A 22,191-nucleotide genomic window follows, 5' to 3' on the forward strand; every position below is an offset into this window, starting at 1 on the left:
CCCTGAAGGAAGGGGATCTTGCTCTGCTTCAGTATGTCACAGTACATGTTGGCATTCGTGGTTCCCTCAATAAACTGTAGCTTCCCCTTGCTGGCAGCACTCATGCAGCCCCAGACCATGACACTCCCACCACCATGCTTGACTGTAGACAAAAAAACACACTTGTCTTTGTACTCCTCACCTGGTTGCTGCCACACACGTTTGACATCATCTGAATCAAATAAGTTTATCTTCGTCTCATCAGACCACAGGACATGGTTCCAGTAATCCATGTCCTTAGTCTGCTTGTCTTCAGCAAACTGTTTGCGGGCTTTCTTGTGCATCATCTTTAGAAGAGGCTTCCTTCTGGGATGACAACCATGCAGACCAGGTTGATGCAGTGTGCGGCGTATGATCTGAGCACTGACAGGCTGACCCCCACCCCTTTAAGCACTGCAGCAATGCTGGCAGCACTCATACGTCTATTTCCTGAAGAAAACCTCTGGATATGACGCTGAGCATGTGCACTTAACTTCTTTGGTCAACCATGACAATCCTACGCGCCCCACTTCCCACCCCACTTCCCTTCCCCTTCCTGTTCCCTTCTTTTCCTTATTGTCTTTTGGCCAATGTTGCCTAAAACATTTTTACTATCTACTGTGATTATACTAAAGCAGAGCATGATCCCCCTCCCTTCTGAGACCGGGCCGCAGGGCAGTATTCCAACATGATAACAACCCCAAACACACCTCCCAAGACGACCACTGCCTTGCTAAAGAAGCTGAGGGTAAAGGTGATGGACTGGCCACGCATTTCTCCAGACCTAAATCCTATTGAGCATCTGTGGGGCATCCTCAAAGTTGGAGGAGCGCAAGGTCTCTAACATCCACCAGCTCAGAGATTTCGTCATGAGTGAAAGAGGACTCCAGTGGCAACCTGTGAAGCTCTGGTGATCGTCATGCCCAAGAGGGTTAAGGCAGTGCTAGAAAATTAATGGTTGCCACACAAAATATTCAAACTTTGGTCCCAATTTGGACATTTTCACTTAGAAGTGTGCTCGGTTTTGTTGCCAGCGGTTTAGACATTAATGGCTGTGTGTATGTTGAGGGGACCGCAAATTTACACTGTTATGCAAGCTGTACACACTAGTTTACATTGTAGCAAAGTGTTATTTCTTCGGTGTTGTCACACGAAGATATAAAATATTTACAAAAATGTGAGGGGTGTACTCTTGTGAGATAGTGAGTGTGTGTGTATTTATCTAAGACACAAAAGGCCTATTTCTCTCAAATATTGTTCACAAATCTGTCTAAATCTGTGTTGGCACCTCTCCTTTGCCGAGATAATCCATCCACCTCACAGGTGTGGCATAGCAAGATGCTGATTAGACAGCATGATTATTGCACAGGTGTGCCTTAGGCTGGCCACAATAAAGGCCACTCTAAAATTTGCAGTTATATCACACACCACCATGCCACAGATGTCGCAAGTTTTGAGCGAGCATGCATTCGGCATGCTGACTGCAGGAATGTCCATCAGAGCTGTTGCCTGTAAATTGAATATTCATTTCTCTACCATAAGCCGTTTTCAAAGGTGTTTCAGAGAATTTGGCAGTACATCCAACCGGCCTCACAACTGCAAACCACGCCAGCCCAGGACATCCAGCATCTTAACCCCAAGATCGTCTGAGACCAGCCATTTGGACAGCTGCAGCAACAATCGGTTTGCATAACCAAAGAATTTCTGCACAAACTGTCAGAAACCGTCTCAGAAGCTCATCCGTACGCTCGTTAACCTCATTGGGGTCTTGCCTTTACACCCCCAGATCCATCCGATAGTGAGGATGATTCCTCCATGGTCGCAGCAGCGAATTGGTAGACACACTTATCACTGTAGTGCATGAGACTTTAAAAATGGAGGATGCAGCTCATGTAGTCATGGATGTGGCTGTGTCCTTTGGAACGTATAAGTCACCTCGCACTCCAAAGGGGTTTCCTTATGTGCCTTATTTTAAAAGATTTTCCTGTAAAAAATGGGAACAACCAAAATTACCCTTTGTGGTCCCCAAACGTTTTGCTGTACATTACCCTTTTGACGGGTCCCCTTTTAAAACAGTGGTCCCTCCTGTTTTCAAGGTTGAACAAGGCTACCATGATCCCAGTAGAGGAATACCCGTCCTTTAAGGGCCCGGCTGACGGGAAAGCGGAGACTGTGGCATGAAGCATATTTACTATGGCTGGTTCAACATTGTGGCCAGTCTTTGCCTCAGCCCTGGTGTCTCAGACCCTAACTGAATGGGCCAAGCTTTTGCGCCAGCGCCTGGGGGGGCAAGCAGGTCCCCACTGCTTATGTTGATTTAGTGGACCAGTTGGTCCATGAGCTGCAGTTTATTTGTGATGAAGCTTTGGATACAGCTCCTGTACTGTCCAAACTTTCTGTTTCAGCGTTGGTGATTAGGTGCGTGCTGATGTGGCTTAAGAATTGGTCCGCAGAGACCAGTTCTTGAGAAAGCTCTCATTAATCTGCCCTTTCAAGGTGATCGCCTGTTTTGGGCTACCCTGGGTGATCATTTAGGGTATCACGGGGGAGGGGGGAAGAGTACCTTCCTGCCATAGTCTAGGAAATGTAAGGAGCCTCGTCGCAGACGGGGGCCCTCCTTAGCACATGGAAAATTATTTTGTGCTTTGGGGATGGAGAATAAGGGAAATGGATCTTTCAAATTTTCCCCAGGAGGTTCCAAGCATCCTTGGTCTGGTAAGCCCAGAGCTAGCTTCTCTGAACCTGCAGACAAGACCCCTTCAGTATGAAGGTCTGCCCTCACCCATTATTGGGGTGGGGGGACATCTTCGCTGGTTTCTGGCCTCGTGGACCTCCTTCATGAGCATCAAGGGGATCAAAAAAATTATTCTTTTGGGGGTACCCAGAAAGGGGAACAAAGCTTTTCCTTTTTCAAGTTTTTTTTTTTTTTTAGGTCCTGAGTCTCCTTGTGCGGATTTAATTCCTGCAAAAGTTCAGGTGATGTCCAAACTACCTAAGGTCCCCCCTATCCCTGTCCAGGGCATTCATTTACCAAGGTCTGATTCGAATTCTGACCAGGGTGGTCTTTCCTCAGGTCAAACTTCAGGAACCACAGGCCATGATTCACCAGCTGTTGTCATACAGATAGTTCTCTCTCCCATTTTGCATACAGGTTCTGAGTCTGGTGGCATCCACCTTCAAGACAGTTCTGTTTGCACATGCAGCTCCTTTTTAACAGGTTCGGCTCCACAGAGGATACCAAGGTTTGTGGCGAGATCACTGGTTCCTCTAGCAGATGCCACAAGCACCCAAGGGCCACGGTAAGGCCAGTGTCATCCTCGACTCCGGCTGCTTCCGCAATTCCTGCAAGGAATCAAGTGCGAGGATCTTCCAAACGAATCTGGTGGCCATAAACAGCCCTTGAGGGCTTCCTATCAGAGAAGACCAATTGTCCCAAGGGCTGATCTACAATCCTGCTTTACATTCGCTAGTTTTAATAGCTTAGCTATTGAAAGCCATGAAAGATAGAGGTTTGTCTGGATCCCTGATCTCTACTATGGTGAAGGCAGGGAAGTCGTCTTCCGGCAAGATAAACCTTTTTACGTGGAAAGCGTACATTTCTTGGTATGATTCGATTGGCACTCATACTTGATCCTTTTCTGTGGATCAGATCTTAACCTTTCTTCATCAGGGCGTTGATCAGAAGTTGGCCTTGAGTACCATCAAGGGCCAGGTGTATGCCCTGGCAATCTTCTTTCAGGGACCCCTAGCCATGCACTCTTTAGTTGGTTCCTTCATTCAGGGCTTCGACATGTGGCTCCACCTGTACGGTCTCTTTTGCTGCCATGGGATTTAAATTTGGTACTTTTGGTTCTCCAGAAACCTCCATTTGAAAATATTCAGGAGATTCCCTTGCCTACGTTATCCCAGAAGGTCACAGTCTTGGTGGCTATTACCTTTACCCGCAGAGTATCGGAATTGGTGGCATTATCCTGTCGCAGTCCCTATTTAGTGGTCCATAGGGCTAAAGCGGTTCTTCGTCCCTGCCCATCATTCCTGCCCAAAGTTGTCTCTGACTTCCATTTGAATGAGGACATTGTGTTGCCTTCCTTGTGTCCCAAACGGCTCAGCCCAAGGAATTTGCTTTGCATACCTTGGATGTGGTTGGTGTGATTCTGGTGTATCTGGCAGCTAATGAGTCCTTTTGATGGTCAGACACGATTTTTGTGGTTACGGACGGACCAAGAAAAGGGCTGGTCGCTTCTTCGGCTACCAGCTCCAAATAGATCAGACAGACGGTGACTCAGGCCTATTCTATTAAAGGTCAGGTTCCACGTTTCCCTGTCATGGCGCATTCTACTCGGGCGCCGAGTGCTTCTTGGGCCTTCTGTCTTTAGGCATTAATATCGCATGTTTGCAAGGCGGCCATTTGGTCATCGGTGCATACCTTCACAAAATTCTATAGGGTAGATACTTTGGCATCTGTGGATGCTTCTTTTGGCCACAAGGTTTTGCAGGCTGCTGTTTAAGAGGAGCTGTTCCCTCTTGAGGGGTGTTTTTTTTCCTTTTTAAACTTTTTTTATTTTTCAGATGGGGCTTCTGTGACCTGGTTAAGGCTCCTATGTCCTGGTTAAGGGCTCTTATGTTTAGCCTTGGGTTATTTTCCCCACGCCTCAATTTTGCATTTGGCACTGATTTTGGACGTCCCAGTAGTTCTGTTTTTATGGAGCGCTGTGTCCATCGATGAACAAAAGAGAAAATGTGATTTTTGTACTTGCCGTAAAATCCATTTCTCTGAGGTTATCGATGGACGCAGCACCCACCCCTCTATGGAGTTCTGATACTTCTAATACAGCTTGCTACTAAACTGATTACCTAGCGCAGAGAGCTGGGGGGGGTTATATACCAGCTGAGGACGGCCCATGGGCGAAGCCAGGTGTTTTTTGTTCTGCCTAGTCCTACTCCTGGAGGAGGCAATCTAAACCCAGTAGATGTATAGGGGTAAGGAATTGGCGCTGCCCAATGGGGGTAATTGTGGTAAGGTGCAATCTGGTAAGTATCACTGGTAAAATAATATTTAATATAAGTGAAGTCCATCCACAAAGAATAAATAAGCAATATATACAAGTATTTCATAAAACTAGTTAATAACCACAATATAAATGAATAAGTACATAAAAGTATACTAAGTGTGGTGATCCAATCGGATAAAGTGCCTCTGTGGTATAAAGTGCAATAAATAGGGTGATACAGTGACTTGTGGGAGATACAGATCAATAAATAATTTTATGCCAGTATTAAAAGAAATGGTAAATAACGATGATAGTGGTGTTTGGTATAATAAACCAGATGACAATATGTGAATAAATAAATTTATTAATAAATAATATAGTGGTACTTGTAACAGTGTTCACCTAAATGGGTGTAAACACTGGGAAAGGTGCAAAGTGAATGGTGGGTAAAAGGTAAACAATATTAATTTCCAGTGTATCAAAAAAAGGAAGGGGGGTGCAAATTAAGGTATGCACAGTAGCCTCTCCTGGATTATAAGTGCATAGTTCATAAAAATTAGAAAATTCTAAAAATAAATATAGAAAATTCTAAAAATAAATATAGAAAATTCTAAAAATAAAGTTCATAAGTGAGAGTGCTTGATCCTCAAGTGGCAATCCCAAAAATCTTCGTGCACAAAAGAAGAGTGCCCAGGGTTGTTGTAAAAAAGATTGCATTCACCAGAGTGCCCAACCCCACACAGGGTTATTAGGCAGGGTATATTAAAGCTGTATACCACAGCATGGAGGTGAATGCTCCTATCGGTCCTCTGCTTCCGTGCTTCTCTGTATCAGAGGGAAGGGGAAGGGACTGTGCTGTTCTCCAGTATTCAGCTTGTTCCCAGATTAAACTCCGGTGGTGGTGTGTATGAAATGAACAAGGGGGGACATATAGTGTGATACCGTAGGGTACTTTATTAAAGCGCATAAAAAAGGTACTCACATTCATGTAGTAACATTTCCGCATATACAATGTATCCCTCTGCGGGGAGAAATTATGCAGGCAGCCAGCAGTAATATGTGTAGTTCCTGGAACGCTATGCGTTCCACGACAGCTCCTGATCGGGAAGTGTTGCAACTACGCTGTACGCGTTTCTTCATAGACGTCCTCAGCAGCGTCACTTCACTTCCCAATCCTATCCGTATATACGCTGCGGTTGCCCGGCAACTAACCAGGGAGGAACGCATAATGCGGAAGTCCGTGGTTATTGACTCTGTGGAAGCCGGGCATATATTTTATTAGTGTTTGGGTAATGTCAAAACGATGTATATGATGCCAATACCCAATAGCTGTATATAATAAATAGTCCAGATAATCCTGATAGTAAAGTGTCAAATGCATATATGTATACACTATTGCAGCGTACATAAGGTCGGCCCCATGAATTACATAATGGGATACGTGATGGATATACATTAAATTATTAAAAAATATAACAAAGTGTATATAAAATGTATTTTTATACAAAAATCATATTTAAAGAAGTAAGAAATATGGAAGTATTGTATTGGGAATATGGAAGATGGTGATTGTAATTTAATTTGAAATATGCTAAAAAAATATATAACAATTAATTAAAATATAGGTATAATATAAAATGAATTAGTTAATGAATAAGGTAGGCGGTGGGCCCACAAATAGGTGTATAAGCTATATTGGTAATGTGGGATTATGGGATCAATTGGACAATGAATATATAATGAAATTATACCCAATATATAAAGAGTGAATAACTTTTATCGTATATGTATATGGATGTACATTAATGAAATGACAAAATCTATTTTATGGAAATTATTATTGTTAGAACCTCCATCCATTTGCGATTCTGGTGTTTGATTTAGATCAAAGAGACAGGAGGAGAATTGGTAACAAGTCTCTCTTGGAGGAATTGTACTACGAGAGAGAATAATTATTATTATTATATATGTATAGGGAGGGCCCTATTGGGGGGATGATGTAAATGGGGAACCCCATTATTTAGATGAGGAGATGTTCATATGCTCATCTTTGGTATGTGGCGCATAACTTAATCTGAGGTTATTTTGTGTAGGCCTCATGTGTAAGTGGAGTAGGAGGAAAGGAGGAATAATTGACAGTTTTATAATCAAATAATATTCAAGGAGTTTAAAATGGGAAAAACCCCACTTGTTATATGAGGAGATGTTTATATACTCATCTCTAGTGGTGGCGTATAATCTAATATGAGGTTACCTGTACTTGGGCTTCGTATGTAAATTGGGTAGGGGGAAGGAGGAACAAACGGCAATTGTATTGTAATCAAATTGATAATAGAACTTATTAAAAGGTGGCGTTGTGTACTAGATCAGGTAAAAATTAAGGATATCACATGTTACGTTTTGTTAAAAAGGTATTAAAAGTTTGTGACGTATTATTAAAAAGTATTAAACTTTAAAAATTTGAAATAAACAGTTAAGATCTATATCTATATTCATTCCTTTCAGTTGTAGGGTCTCTAGTTTAAAAATCCGCGCTGTTTCGTTTCTTGAAATGCTGATTGTTTTGTTAACACCTCTCCAATGGGGTTTTTAGTGTCTATCCCATAAAATATTATTCCGCTTGGGTCTCTGTTATGGACTTCTGCGAAATGTCTGGAGAGACTATGTTTTGGGAACCTTTTGCGGATGTTGTTAATATGTTCTCGGATCCTTACATATAGAGGTCTGGTCATCCTGCCCACATATTGGAGTCGGCAGGGACATTCTATGACTTATGTAACGTGAGTGGTGTTGCAGGGGATCAGATTTTTGATGTGAAATGTTTCGTTGTTCCATCTGGATTTAAAAGTAGTCATTTTTCTTGGTAAATCTTTGTTCGTCTTACATGGTAGACAACGTTTGCACCTGACGAACCCTTTTGTATGTGGGAACATTTTCACTTCTTTGGGGGGGGGGGGTTCACCACATTGTGTACCAAATGGTTCCTTAGCATGGGTGCTCTTCTATACAATAATTTTGGCTTATTCGGGAGAAGTTTGGATAGGACCCTGTCCAATTTCATTGTAGGCATACTTTAATTTGCACCCCCCCCCTTCCTTTTTTTGATACACTGGAAATCAATATTGTTTACCTTTTACCCACAATTCACTTTGCACCTTTCCCAGTGTTTACACCTATTTAGGTGAACACTGTTAAACGTACCACTATATTATTTATTAATGTATTTATTCACATATTGTCACCTGGTTCATTATACCAAACACCACTATCATCGTTCTTTACCATTTCTTTTAATACTGGAATAAAACTATTTATTGATCTGTATCTCCTGCAAGTCACTGTATCACCATATTTATTGCACTTTATACCACAGAGTGACTTTATACAATTGGATCTCCACACATATACTTTTATGTACTTATTCATTTATATTGTGGTTATTAACTAGTTTTATTAAATACTTGTATATATTGCTTATTTATTCTTTGTGGATGGACTTCACTTATATTAATATTTTACCAGTGATACTTACTAGATTGCACCTTACCACAATTACCCCCATTGGGCAGCCCCAGTTCCCTACCCCTATACATCTACTATCTAGATATAGCTCCTGCTATATTTTAGGGAGGCTGCAGCCCTTTCATCCCTTTGTAACTCCATAGTGCGGGATTTTCTCTTTATACATATAATTTAAACACAGTACTTATGATTTATGGAGTGCTGTGTCCGTCGATTTAAATCAGAGAAATTTGTTTTGCAGTAAGTACAAAAATGCAGTTTTTTGTTAAGAGTGGAGGATTGTGTAAGAGTTTACAGATCTTGGAGTTTTTTTTTTTTTTTTTTTGCTGCAGAGGAACGGGAAATGCTTAGTATAAAGTGTTGGAGGAGGTTATACGTACAGTAGCGTATAACCCCATAGTCCCCATATCACAAGCTCTCAAGACATTTTATTATTTAAAGGTCATATTGTTTCGGTGAGTCATTTGTGTGCACAGTGGGTGAAGTTTTGCACAGCATGTATTAGGAGCACAGAGAAGATCTACACAGTATTAAAAGGATTTAAAACTGATGCACTTAAATCATGAACAGTCAATTCATGTTTACATTGAATTGAAGGCATGTTAAACCTTCCTACCTGCACCTTGTGTATTTCACCTGCATAAGATGATGATTGATCATGTAGTTTCAGTTTTGCCTTTTTGTTTCCCTGTAAGCACAGCCTAGATTAGAGTAAATCTTCACATACTGGTGCCAGAAGTTTCTGTTTGTGTTCAAACATGAGGCATGGTACTACACAAGTTATTGAATGACCTCTGTCTGTAGTCTAAGAATTCACACTTCCTACATATCCTACAATTCCTCGGTCTCTCATTCTAGTGTTCTGCAGGTGAGAGAGACACCGTAATTAGATTTGACCCATAGACAAACAGGGAGAGCAATAATGGAGGGATTACCATGCAGTCGTTCATCACATTAGCACTCCCACGTTGGTAATGCAACGCAGAGGAAATAGCAATGCTTGGATTTGACGCTGTGTGACCCAGAAAAAGAGGTCACCTGTCCCTTTAGTGAATGGGGACAAGCTGAGTCAATAAATACATGGACATAGGAGAATCGATCAAACGTGACCCTGCAAACTGCAGGCACAACATGTGAGCCCATCATTACTTGGTAAGGCAAATAAACAGCACAGGGAATATAACTACACCAATGTTTAGATATACCAAAGAAAATAATTGAAAGTGTACACTGCCTTTAAATGTTTTGTTTAGTTTTGTTACACGTGTTCATTTGTGTTATATGTCAGCCATACTGAAAGAGAATCCCTAAAGTGATTGTAAAGTCTCATTTAAAAAAACAAAAAAAAAACAAACAAGTTATACTTACCTCCTCTGTGCAGTTGGTTTTGCACAGAGCAGCCTTGATCCTCGTCTTCTCGGGTCCCTCGTTACTGCTCCTGGCCCCTCCTTCCTATCGAGTGCCCCCACAGCAAGCAGCATACTGTGGGGGCACCAAGCCAAGCTGCAGCTCCATGTGTCCATTCAGACACGGAGCTGCCGTTCGGCCCCGCCCCCTCTCTTCTGTTTAGCTAACTGGCTTTGTTGACAGCCACGGGAATGGTGCTGCTGCTGTGTCCCTGGCGGCCGAGGGACTCGTGGACATCGCTAGACAAAGAAGGACCTCGGCTAAGTATTAGGGGGTGCTGGGGGGGGGGGGGGAAGCTGCTACACCCAGAAGGTTTTTATCTTAATGCAAAGAATGCATTAAGATAAAAAAAACCTTCTGGCTTCACAACTCCTTTAAAGCGGAACTTTCCCGTAAAGGGCGCCGCTGTAAACGAGTCCTTAAAGTAAGTATACATTGTGCCCCCTGTTGTGTATTTTCTTTTTTTTTTTCTTTGAACTTGGTATTTATTACTATGCTTTCCTTACAGGAGCTGATTCGGAAGGGGATCCCACATCACTTCAGAGCCATGGTATGGCAGATGTTGTGTAACGCAACAGACATGCCAGTGAAGAAGCAATATGCCGACCTACTGAGAATGTCCTCACCCTGTGAGAAGCTTATCCGCAGAGATATTGCTCGAACCTATCCTGAACATGACTTTTTTAGGGGACAGGACAGCCTAGGGCAGGAGGGGCTGTTCAATGTCATGAAGGTAATGCTGTTATTTTGATGATCTATTTGCCACATTCCCATTCCTGGTTTTTCCCTGGTGGTCTGGCAATCTGGGTGAATTACATCAGTTTCCCATGTTCTGGCTGTCCTGTCATCCAAGTATAGAAACGCACATGCTTAGACATTTGCACCTATTCGCAGTTTCACAATTTTGTTTTTTCCATTACAGGGTGCAGTCTGTGGTAGGTTGATTATTGCCTTCTGTATCGCCGCTGGGGATATTTGCCCCTCACTATCTGCCCATTGTTCACACTAAATGTCTGTACAGGTGTGGGAACTTTATATGTACGGCTTTAATCACAAGACTGCATAGTCTTCAGTGCTTCTAGATTCACAACGTCAAATGTGTGGGGTTATGAAATATTCAGCTGTTGTGAGATTTCCTCTGAAACAAAAGGAAGTAAAAACAAAAGAAAGTAAAGCCTCATGAGCTTAGACCGTTATGCAAAAAGACATCCAGAGAATCTAAATTAACCACATCTGGACCGGAAGATTTCCCCCCTTAATGACTAGGCCATATTTTGCGATTTGGCACTGCGTTACTTTAAAGGACAATTGCGCAGTTGTGCGACGCTGTACCAAAATAAAATTGATGTCCTTTTTTCCCCACAAGTAGAGCTTTCTTTTGGTGGTATTTGATCACCTCTGCGATTTTTTTTATTTTTTGCGCTATATATCATTCTCAAAAAAAAAAAAAAATTTTAAAATCAAAATTTTTTAACATTTTAGGCCAATTTGTTTTCTGCTACTTATTTATGGTAAAAAAATTGCAATAAGCGTATTTTGATTGGTTTGTGCAAAAGTTATCGCATCTACTAACTACGGGAAAGAATTATGTAATTTTTATTTTATTTTTTTTTCTAGTAATGGCGGCGATCTGCAATTTTTAGCGGGACTTCGACATTGTGGCAGACAGATCGGACCCCTAACTGACATTTTTTACACTTTTGGGGGGATCAGTGACATTACTACAGTAATTAGTGCATATTTTTAGCACTGTTACTGTAATAATGACACTGGCAGGAAAGGGGTTAACACTGCGGGTGATCAAGGGGTTAAATTTGAGCCTAGGGGAGGGATTCGAACTGTGGCGGGGCGTGGCTTGTGAAACGATCATAGAGACCTGTGATCCTATATAGAATAATCACAGGCACTCTGTGATCATTCCAGAGAGAAGAACGCTCAGCTGTGTTTACAACAGCTGACCGTTCTTCTCTCTCAGCGGGGAGCGATCGCGAGTGGCAGGCGGCAATCGGAGCCACCTGCCTCGTGCATCGGAGTCCCCGCTGCCGATTGGGGGTGGGAGCGCTGCAGGCGTGCGACTGATGTAGACTTACGTCGGTTCGCGCAGGACGGCCAGCCTGCCGCAGTAAATATGCGGTGGGCGGTGTGGAACTGGTTTAAGTGGAATTCCAGCCTAACACTAATTATGCTTAAAAATGTAACCCCCCGCCCAACCCCCGCTGCCTATTCTGCTACCCTGTGTAAAAATGTCTATGTATGCTTGCCTATTTTCAGTCTGGTCCGGTCACGTGATCCCTTGAGTCAGCAGTGAGCAGCGGCTACAAGGGAATGCAAAGAGTGCCTGACAATGACTGGGAATTCTGGGAGGCTCTTGTATCCCAACCATTGTTGGTGCATGCTCCTCTCCTGCAGCTGCTGCTCACTGGAGCTTCAGTACAGGTGGGGGAACTTGTAATCACATTGTTGTGAATATTATTAAAAGAGAAGTATGGAAATTAAAAAAAAAAAAAAAAAAAGTATACTCCCCTAGGTGGATGAGGCATTGATCTATGCTGCACGTGTGACCTGCCAGCTCTGAGACCGAGAACTGAGCGATCAAAGACATTTCTCCGTCTTTAGTGAGCAGAGAGCCTGTGACTGTCAGTCACCTGCTCTCTGCTCTGCCCCTCCAGCACTCACTGGAGCGCTGGACTGAGGAGGGGTGGAAGCGGTTGACTCAGGCTCTCAGCAGCTCGCTGCCATTCCAGGCATCTAGACTTTAAAGTCTGGATCTTTCCTGAGCCTGGACTGGCTGAATGATGTAGCCCGCTGTTGACTGAAAATGGGCCACAGGAGTGCAGAACGAAGTGCACTCCTGACACATAGGAGGAGTATAGTCAAAATAGCTTTGGCCATACTTCTTCTTTTAACAGTTTTTAGGGCTTGATCACACCAAATACATTGAGTTGCGCTGATCAGCAATGTGAACATATACACAAAAATTCAAGATGCCGCTTCAGGCTCTAGTAGGTCCTTATATGCTGACAATTGTTGGGAGTGCAGGTAGGAAAAGAGCTTGTCTCCGCTCCAGGGAGCTGCATACCACACAAAACCCACCCGTGGGGCTTAGTCATTGGAAGCACCATAGGCGGGGGAAACAGGAAGGAAAAGAAGTCCTAGGAGCTGCATATCACACAAAACCCACCCTGCGGGGTTTAGTCATGTGAAGCACCAATGGCGGGGTGAAACGCGTCAGAGCGTGGCCTGGATGGGTCTAAGCTGAAACTGCTTCCACTCTAACATGTGGGTTTTGTGTGATGTGCGGCTCCTGGGACTTATTTCCCTCCTTCATTGATCAACACAAATTCAACGCAAGTACCCAAAGAAAAAAATTGTTTTCTTTGTGACTGTTCACGCAATACGTGTGTTGGTGTGAGTTGTTTAAAAATGCAGCATGGCTGCATATTTACAGAGTGCAAGACACAAAATTGTGCGTTGCTGCACCACAGTGCATCAAAATACGCTGTTGAATATAATGTCGCTTAGCGTCCTTTGTGATATTTCCAGAAAAAAAAAATAATCACTGCTTTACTCCTCCTCCTTTTGCATCTTCAAAGTAAATGCAAGTCTTAAAGGGATATTCCAGCCTAACACTAACTATGATTAAAACTGTTTAAGCCAGCGGTGTCTGCAGGGAAGAGGAGGGACCGTCGACAGCTGCTGCACCATTGGAGCCTATGGGTGACGTCATCGCTCTTGGCTTTCCCAGTTGTCGTTGGGGGCTCCCTCTCCACTGGCTGACACAGGCTGATGTAGGCTTGAATTCTACTTGAAGCTGGAGTTCATATATATGTGAACCGGCAAGCTGATGTCAGACACTGCTCTGCAAATCACATGCGATGTCTGTGTGTTGCAAATTCAGCAATACAGATTGTATGGCGGAATTCGCATCGCATTCGGCCCAAAGTCGCACAGGACCCTTTTTTTGGTCTGCACCAGAATTCACCCCTATGCGATCCAATTCATGTCCGAACTGACAGTTTGCACTGCAATATGCAAAATGATCTTGAGGTGTCGTTCACTTTGTATTGACACCCCCAACGATTCGCATATGGCAGTGTGAACTGCCTGTGAGTTGAGTGTGATGTGTGAAACCACAGTGGATTCGAAGGGGTTCCCACATCGCATATGTGTGAACCAGCTCTTAAACTAGATTTTTCAGTGCCTGTACTTAAACTAATGTTGGCGTCAGGTTCTCCTTAACTAATCAAAAGAGAATAAATAAAGGAAGTGTGTTGTTAGGGTTTATATCTGCTTGAATATCTGAAATGAACACAAACCACTTATTGTCATTACATCACCGCTTCTTCTTGATAGTATCAACAAATAGTGAAGTGCTTCTAAAACTCAAAACCAACAACAAACGGATGTGCAATCCTATAAAAAGATAGATAGATAGAAAGAAAACACATATACTGCAACATCAGCACATTTAGAGAACCACAAGCCTAAAACGTGCATATCATAAATAGAACACGTGTGCAGATAGTGTACCATAAACTCTATGTGATCCAAATAAATTGACAGACGTATAGATCCTTCAGTGTCCCAAAACATACCGTATTTTCCGGCGTATAAGACCACCCCCTACTTGTCAAGTTTAAACATAGGTTTTGGGCTATACTCGCTGTATAAGACTACCCCCCTTCCAAAGCAAAGCAAGGCAACACCATATACGCCAGGCATAAAAATCCCAAAGGTAATTAAGTAAGTGTACCGTAATCTATGAAAGCCCTGGCTGTCTGTGTCCTATTCATCTGCATGTGTTCTCTTATAAATCTCCAAGGTATTGTAAGTACTAAGTATTACTGGTAGATGTCCTTTTGTACTATACTGGTCTGCTGGCCCCTGTCGTTATTGTCATTTGGATTTTTACATTGAGCATTAATGTTGGTTTAGACGGGTTTCGGAGTGGAGCACAATGTATAATTGTCACGGGTAACCACTATAGCTGTGTTTTTTGTTTGATTTCTTGTGTTGTCATGCAAAAAACACAATGAAAAATACATTTTAAAAAATTTGCAAAAAGGAACTTGATGACTGCTCCTTCATGTTTAGGAGTGTCCGAGATCTCCATGATACCTAGAAAAATGGAAATCTGTAGATGCCTACAGTTACTCACCAGGGGATTCTCCAGCACAGGACATACAGTGAAGAGGAGCTAAAGATGTATATCGCGCTCCTGTCAAGGTGCTGGCTGTGCGGGATTCCTGTACCGGTATACGGTATGTGCCGTAGCTTCGGCTACATACGGTATACCGTACTGAGCCAATCACTGTGAGCGATGTATTCTAATATTGAATGCAAAGCCTGCTCAGATTGGCGGAGTCAGAGAGGCGGGATTATGTTACTCTCTCTGACTCCACCAATCCGAGCAGGCTTTGCTTTCAATAATAGAATAAATCGTTCACAGTGATTGGCTCAGTGCGGTATACTATGTAGCCAAAGCTATGGTACAGGATTCCCGCACAGCCAGCGGGAGAAGATTATACATCTACCGGTAATACTTTTACTTACAATACCTTGGAGAGTTATAAGAGAATACATTTCGGATACTTACGGTACCTAGATTACACTCACTTAATTACCTACTACTACTCAGCAACATTGAAGGAGCTGCAGGAATATCTGGCAAGTACTGGCTGTGTGGTACATGTGACAACAATCTCCCGTATTCTTCATATGTCTGGGCTATGGGGTAGACTGGCAAGACGAAAGCCTTTTCTTATGGAGAAAAAATCAGTCTGGCTAAATTTTTCAAAAACGCATCTGAAGTCTCCCAAAAGCATGTGTACAATCAAAGGGTGCTTCAACATAGTATTAGTTTAAGGGTGTGCATACTTATGCAACCATATTATTATAGTTTTTTTTTTTTTTTTTTTACTTCCCCCCCCCCCCCCCTAAAATATTTCAGTTTGCTGTTCAACTAAGTTGTACAGTTTATAGGTCACATTAAAGGTGGAAAAAGTTCTGAAATGATTTTATCATTTTTTTTTTTTTTTTTTTTTACATCACAGGAACCTGACATTTTAACAGGGGTGTGTAGACTTTTTATATCCACTGTACTTTTCAGTAAGCCAACATTTCTGTATTAAAAAACGTTTTTATTTTTTTATTGGTCTTATGTAATATTCTAATTTACTGAGATACTGGATTTTGGGTTTTCACTAGCTGTAAGCCATAATCGACAAAATTTTTAAAAGAAATGCTTTCACTTTTTTAATTGAATTAATGAAATAAATTAACTTTTTGATGATGTTTGAATTTTATGAGGTGCACTTGTATGTGTGTTCAGATTGTGCGGTAGCAGCTCCTTAAGAACAATTAGTGCACTTTTGTGTAGGAGTTGGTAGTGTTTATTTTTACACTTGGTGGACAGTATAAGGGTGTGACAGTAGCACAGAGATTTCCTGTATATATTTTTAGTAACAATAAATGTCATTTTATTTCTGTACGAATATCAAAGTTAACATAATCATGTTTTCAGTATTTTAAAAGAGTTGACATCTATAAATCTATTTATAAACCACATTTTAGAACCCTACTTGGATAAATAAAAGACCCCCCTCAGTCTTAACAGACCTTCAGGGCCAGTTAATACCACAAAAACGCCCTTCAGATCCGTTCTAGATGCGTTTCTACATAAGCTTTTTTAATGCGTTTTGGCTGCATTCCAGATGCTCTTTTTCCTCCTCCTTTTGGGGGTGTGTTGGGGGTCTTTTTTAATTGCAAAAAATTTTTTTTTTCATTAAGACAATTCTTCCAGGCCAATTTTCCAGTCAGATCACTTTCTGTTTATCCCTTGGAAGTGTCCCTTGTGTGGTGCTGTGTAGAGAAGATGGCACTGGCAGGCTTATTCATGGTGTATGGCCATTGCACTGCTGAGACTGCATGCCCGCAAGAGAAGGCGCTATTGGGTACAGCCATTGTTAATGGAGCCTATCCGTGTCCAGATACAGCCTTCTATGGTCTGCCCATCTTGTCCAGATGTGCATGAGACCAGAAGAGGAGCAAAAGAGGAGATACAATAATTTATTTTCCTATTTTCTGTTAGTGTACTGGGGTCCAGTGCATTGATGCTTTTGTGATGTGTTCCAGTACAGTTCTGTGCTGGAAAAAAGCAGCATGTTTGTACTTTTTATTTATTTTTTTCTGGCACTGTAATGCTCTGTACCTTACTGCACTGGTGTGAACTATACCAATGGAACCCATGTAACATACGTTCCATGTTTTTTTGATGCAGGAAAAAAAAAGCACTGCGCTGCATGCGGGATGAACTGTTGTGAATATTAAGATGGCACAGACCTTGTATGGAATATGTTTGCAGCTGTGCCAAGTCCCTTTTACATTTTTCCCCAGATACTCGGGTATCATTACTTCCATGTACAACACTGGCAGTTCTTATCTAATCTTCTGCAGAGAAGGATTATTCCTAGAAGTTGAAGCTGAACTCTACGCAGATATAAATGACACAAACTAATGCAGCTCTGTAATCAATAAAGTAGAATTCCAGCCTTAACCTAAGTACTTCTAAAAATGCCCCCCTCCCCTTTCCTCCTAACACCTATGCTAAAATAATCTGTGTTTTTTTACATACTTACCTATTTTTGGTCACGTGATCCCCTGTGTCAGCCAGCGGTGGCTGCAAGGGAGAGGAGGGAACATCAGCAACAATGAAGTCACTGCTTTCAGATTTCCCAGCTGTTGTCAATCGCTTTCTCCTCTCCCCTGCAGCTGTTGACTGACACAGAGGATCACGTGGACGGATTTTTGCAGGGTGAGAATAGGTAAGTAACACAGGTTAGTCAGCATAGGTTATAGGACGGAGGGGGGAAGAGACACATTTAAGAGTAGTTAGGTTGAGGCTGGAATTTCACTTTAATACATCTTTAAATGCATGGTATGAATACAAGCAGTAAGTACCTAAATGTAAGCTGGTATTTCCTCTTGTAGCCTCTGTACAGCAGGCCTAGAATGTGAGCGGAAGAACCAATAGAAGGAGCCAGTGTAGTGTATAGTAAGTACATGTGCTTACAAGAAGCTTGCGGATTGGGAGAGAAAGCAAAGTGACAGAAAGATGAGCTTATAATTGTGCTGCTTCTCCTTTTACTATCCAATTACAGGTTAGGGGTGGGTTCAGGATGACCTGGGCTCAGAGGAAGTGGGTATAATGATGCTGGCAATTAGCCTGAGGACATCTAGCTGCAGAAAAAAAAAAAATGGGATAGGGAGTGTAATATTTGCATTGAAGGTTAATGTGACCACAATTTTTAAATTTGAGTTGATTTTACGGGCAAAGATTATGACCCTGAATTATGTAGATGTGTATTCCTTTCTTCCACAGGCATACTCACTGATAGACCGGGAAGTGGGTTACTGCCAGGGCAGTGCCTTCATTGTGGGCCTTCTTCTTATGCAGGTAAAATTGTCCAGATTCTATAGATCATATTATACAGAAGCTGCATCCCACATCATTGTAATTGGACTTGTATTGTCATCTATATATAATAAAAATCTTATCGCATAAAATACAAATTATCTAGGTCAGTGGTTCTCAGCCTTAGAGAGGCCAGTGCCTTGTAAATTCGTCCAAAACCTTTCATGCCTCAAAAAAAAAAAAAAAAGGGGGGAAAAAGATTATGGCTCCCAGGGTAGAATAGTCCCTTGATTCATCTTCGATCCTCCAGCAGTCCAGTTTGAACCTGGTGTGGCATCAGCAGCTGTCGGGACAGATAGGAAGCCACAGCCCCATGGTTGACAGCCACTAATCTAGGTTCAGTATACCCATTACAGTCTGATTGTACAGTTCTAAATGTATATATATATATATATATATTGCACATATCTGGTGAATTGCATTTATAGCCATTTTTATCCAGGGGAAATTCTAATGCATGATCATAAACATAGGATGTTGTCATAAGAATACATTTTGGTAGGATGGACTTCCTTTTGGTTGTTGCTCTCCTTGAAGGACTGTTCCTCTTTCCCCTTGTGTTTTCCATCCTCCATTTATAGGAGTATGGACTATGGTGAAAATTTTGGGGACAATTTACTAATATGGTGGAACAAGGAAGGAACCAGTTATGATGCAGATTACTTACCCGACTTATAGAAACTTGGGTGTAATACCAAAGGCAATAAATAAGGATCTTGACATACAATTGTGTTATCTGTATGGGGTGTGGTTGGACAAATTGTTTACACTTTGGCTGTCCAGGTTATTTCTTAAGCCCCGTACACACGTGTCGAAAATTGGCAGGGAATTTTCGGCCAACGTCTGATCTGCCGATTTTCGGCTTGTTAGTATGATGCTTCCGACCACCAACTCCGACTTTTCGGCCGAAAAAAATCTGGTGTGCAGACTATAAAATTTTTGTTGGCCGTCAACACAATGGCCGATTTTCGTGAGTACAGATTTCGACAGGGAAAAATCTGCTAAGCAAGTCTGGGCATGCTCAGTGAAGAAAAAACACAAAGAAAAGAAAACAACACATGACATCACTTCTGAAGTAGAATTTTGTTGGCCGAGAAAATTTGTGTGCAGTCTAGGCACATTCCAACCAACAAAACACAACTTGGACAGAAGTCGGACGATCGGTCGGCCGATAATCGTTGCTTGTGTACGAGGCTTTAGAGGCAGCATTGATCCAACTGGGGGTATTGGGTTGCTCATCTCCTGGGCTGCTGTCACCAATGTGTGCTTTTTAACTATGGCTGGCTTTTCCTTGGTGACATGGTAAATTATGCATACAATGTTATACTCCTGAGGAAGTGGCTGATGTAGTCTATGAAATGCGTTGAGGACAATCTTTTCTTCCTCACTGTGTACATGGAAGATTTGTGGATATGCTTGTAGATAATTGAATTGTGTAATTATTATTCAGGAGGGATAAAAAGTGACTGGATGAAACTATATATACATTTTTTGACGTGGTTTAACAATATTGTACCAGCTTCCATACCTTTTTTAACAAAAGTCTTTTCTCTGTCGCTCATTGACAGACGCAGTCCTCTTTGATTAATATCAGTAGGGTTATACTGCCCCCTACAGGAGTAGGACACTAGGCAGGAAAAACGTTCTGGCCACACCTTAGGGGCAGTCCCATAGGGTATATCCTCTCACTTCCTGCTACAGGATGTCAGTTTTTTTCTGCCTAGTCAGGAGTAAGGACCTAAGTTCCTTGCTGGGATCTCTGGTCCTGGCAAGCTTTTTTAGATCTTCTTTAGTTAGCTTTTTTCTCTCCAGTTTTTTGTTCCTGTGAGATCTTCAAGCAATTATGCTGGAGCTGGGCGACGGGCTGGATGTTGAGATCCAGTGGTCACCCCAGCCGGCCTACGAGCGCGTGCAGGCCCTAGCTCCGCGCTGGGTCGGCCGCGACATAGTCCCACTGGACGGGGACTGGCCCTGCGAGTTAAACGTCTCGCCAGGAGGCCTACGACCAGTCGGAAACTGAGTCGCGGCGTCCGTATTGGTCGACAGCCCCCCCACCTCGGTGGAGAGGGGTTCTGTTAGGAGTGGGTGCCCGCCTGTTCCGGTATGGTGAGTAGAATGTTCCCCCTCTCCCCCTGTCGGGTTTTGGGAATGGATGCGGGCCCCTCTGTGGATGGTCGGACCCTCATGATCCCGGGTTCCCCTCTATCCTGTGACACACTCCACATATCTCCCTATTTGCAGGTATACCACTCCAGGAGGCTTGGTTTGGGAGCTGACTATCTACATGAGTCACTGCAAGGAGCCTGCATTGTAAGAGGAAGGAAGCCATGTCTGAGCTCAGTCAGGGATGGAGACAGGGCGCCGCTGGCGTTACTGTTTGAAACAGCCATGCAGAGGGGTGATACGATCTAAACACCTACCTATCGCATAGCGATGCATCTGCATGGACCGCCGTCCTTCCGCAGGCCACACGGACCGCCATCCTTCTGCAGGCCGCACGGAGCCACCATTTTGGCGTAGCCTAATGTCTCCTGCATGGGGGCGGCCATTTTGGATACACCCAGCTACCTTGTGGAGTAGCGGTGGGAGTGCCAGAAGGCGTGTAAAGGGGCGGAGCCGCCTCCTTTACCCGGGTAAATCGATCCACAAGACTTCCTGTTCTGTAAAGACAGCGCTGAGAGCAGTTCGGTAGAAGCTTCTTTGCATCAGGTGGTGAGCCCTTGGGGTCTCTCTCTCTCTCTCTCTCTCTGTGGGGGTCCGAAGCAGGTGACACTGAGGGGCGCTGTTGCGCTGGGGGATTACACAAAAAAAAAACGTTTTTTTCCTTTTGCAATCCTTGGTTGCTGGCAAGTGTTCCTGGAATTGTCATGGAACCTGCTACACATGTATCCCCACCTGATCCCCTCGAGGTGGCCGCAGGACCCTCCAGTTCCCCACTAACTATTGATGCATTGTCAGCGGTTTTGGAGTCTTTTGTATCCCGGGTGGAGGTGGCCTGTCAGGGACGAGGCGCAAAGAAGCGACCCCCGCCTACCCCTATTTCATCTGACACTTCAGATACAGATTCTGAGCCTGTCACAGCAGCTGCAGGCCTCTCTTCTGGGGCTAGTGTCTCATATCCCATCTACTCGGATAGCGAGGAAGACATTTCTCCCTCTGCTATAGCGCAGGATGAAGCGTTGGTAGACGCACTGATTGTGTCTGTGCGGGAAACTTTAAGACTTGAGCTTATACCTACGGAAGCAGTTGATATTGAAATTGCTTTTGGTACTCGCAAGCCTACCAAGATGGCAAAGGTGTTTCCTTTGCCCAAATATTTTCAAGATATAATTAAGGAAGAATGGGTCCGTTCTAAACGAGCCCCTGGTATTTCCAAATGGATTTCTAGACGCTATCCATTTGAAGAATCCCTCCTTAATAAATGGACGGTGCCACCGTCGGTGGATTCACCGATTTCCAGATTAAATAAAGCTACGGTTATCCCGGTGGAGGACGCTCCGTCCTTTCGGGATCCAGTGGACCGTAAAGCGGAATCTATATCCCGCTCTATATTTTCCCTGATAGGGTCAGCCTTAAGGCCAGTGTGTTCACCATTGCTCTGGTTGCACAAACATTGACAGAGTGGACCATGTTGTTACGCCGAGATCTGGAGGGGAGAAGTCTCCCCCCGGCAGTATCGGACTTGCTGGAGCAGATGGTACAAGCGCTACAGTTTGTCTGTGACGCCGCCCTGGACGCCGCTCCATTAATGGGGCGCGTATCGATCTCGGCGGTGGTCCT

The 22,191-nt window shown here is 43.2% G+C and overlaps 1 protein-coding gene across 1 annotated transcript in view; it reads left to right on the top strand.

The window, feature by feature from the left end:
• Nucleotides 1-22,191, top strand: part of EVI5L (ecotropic viral integration site 5 like) — a 147,270-nt gene that overhangs the window by 43,842 nt on the left and 81,237 nt on the right. Inside the window, exons 4-5 of the mRNA XM_082253297.1 lie at nucleotides 10,447-10,671; nucleotides 18,319-18,393. Coding sequence (XP_082109423.1) covers nucleotides 10,447-10,671; nucleotides 18,319-18,393 — 300 coding nt within the window. The remainder of the gene's footprint in view (nucleotides 1-10,446; nucleotides 10,672-18,318; nucleotides 18,394-22,191) is intronic.

Source organism: Pelophylax lessonae, assembly GCF_965119305.1.
Source record: "Pelophylax lessonae genome assembly, chromosome: 4".
NCBI lineage: Eukaryota > Metazoa > Chordata > Amphibia > Anura > Ranidae > Pelophylax > Pelophylax lessonae.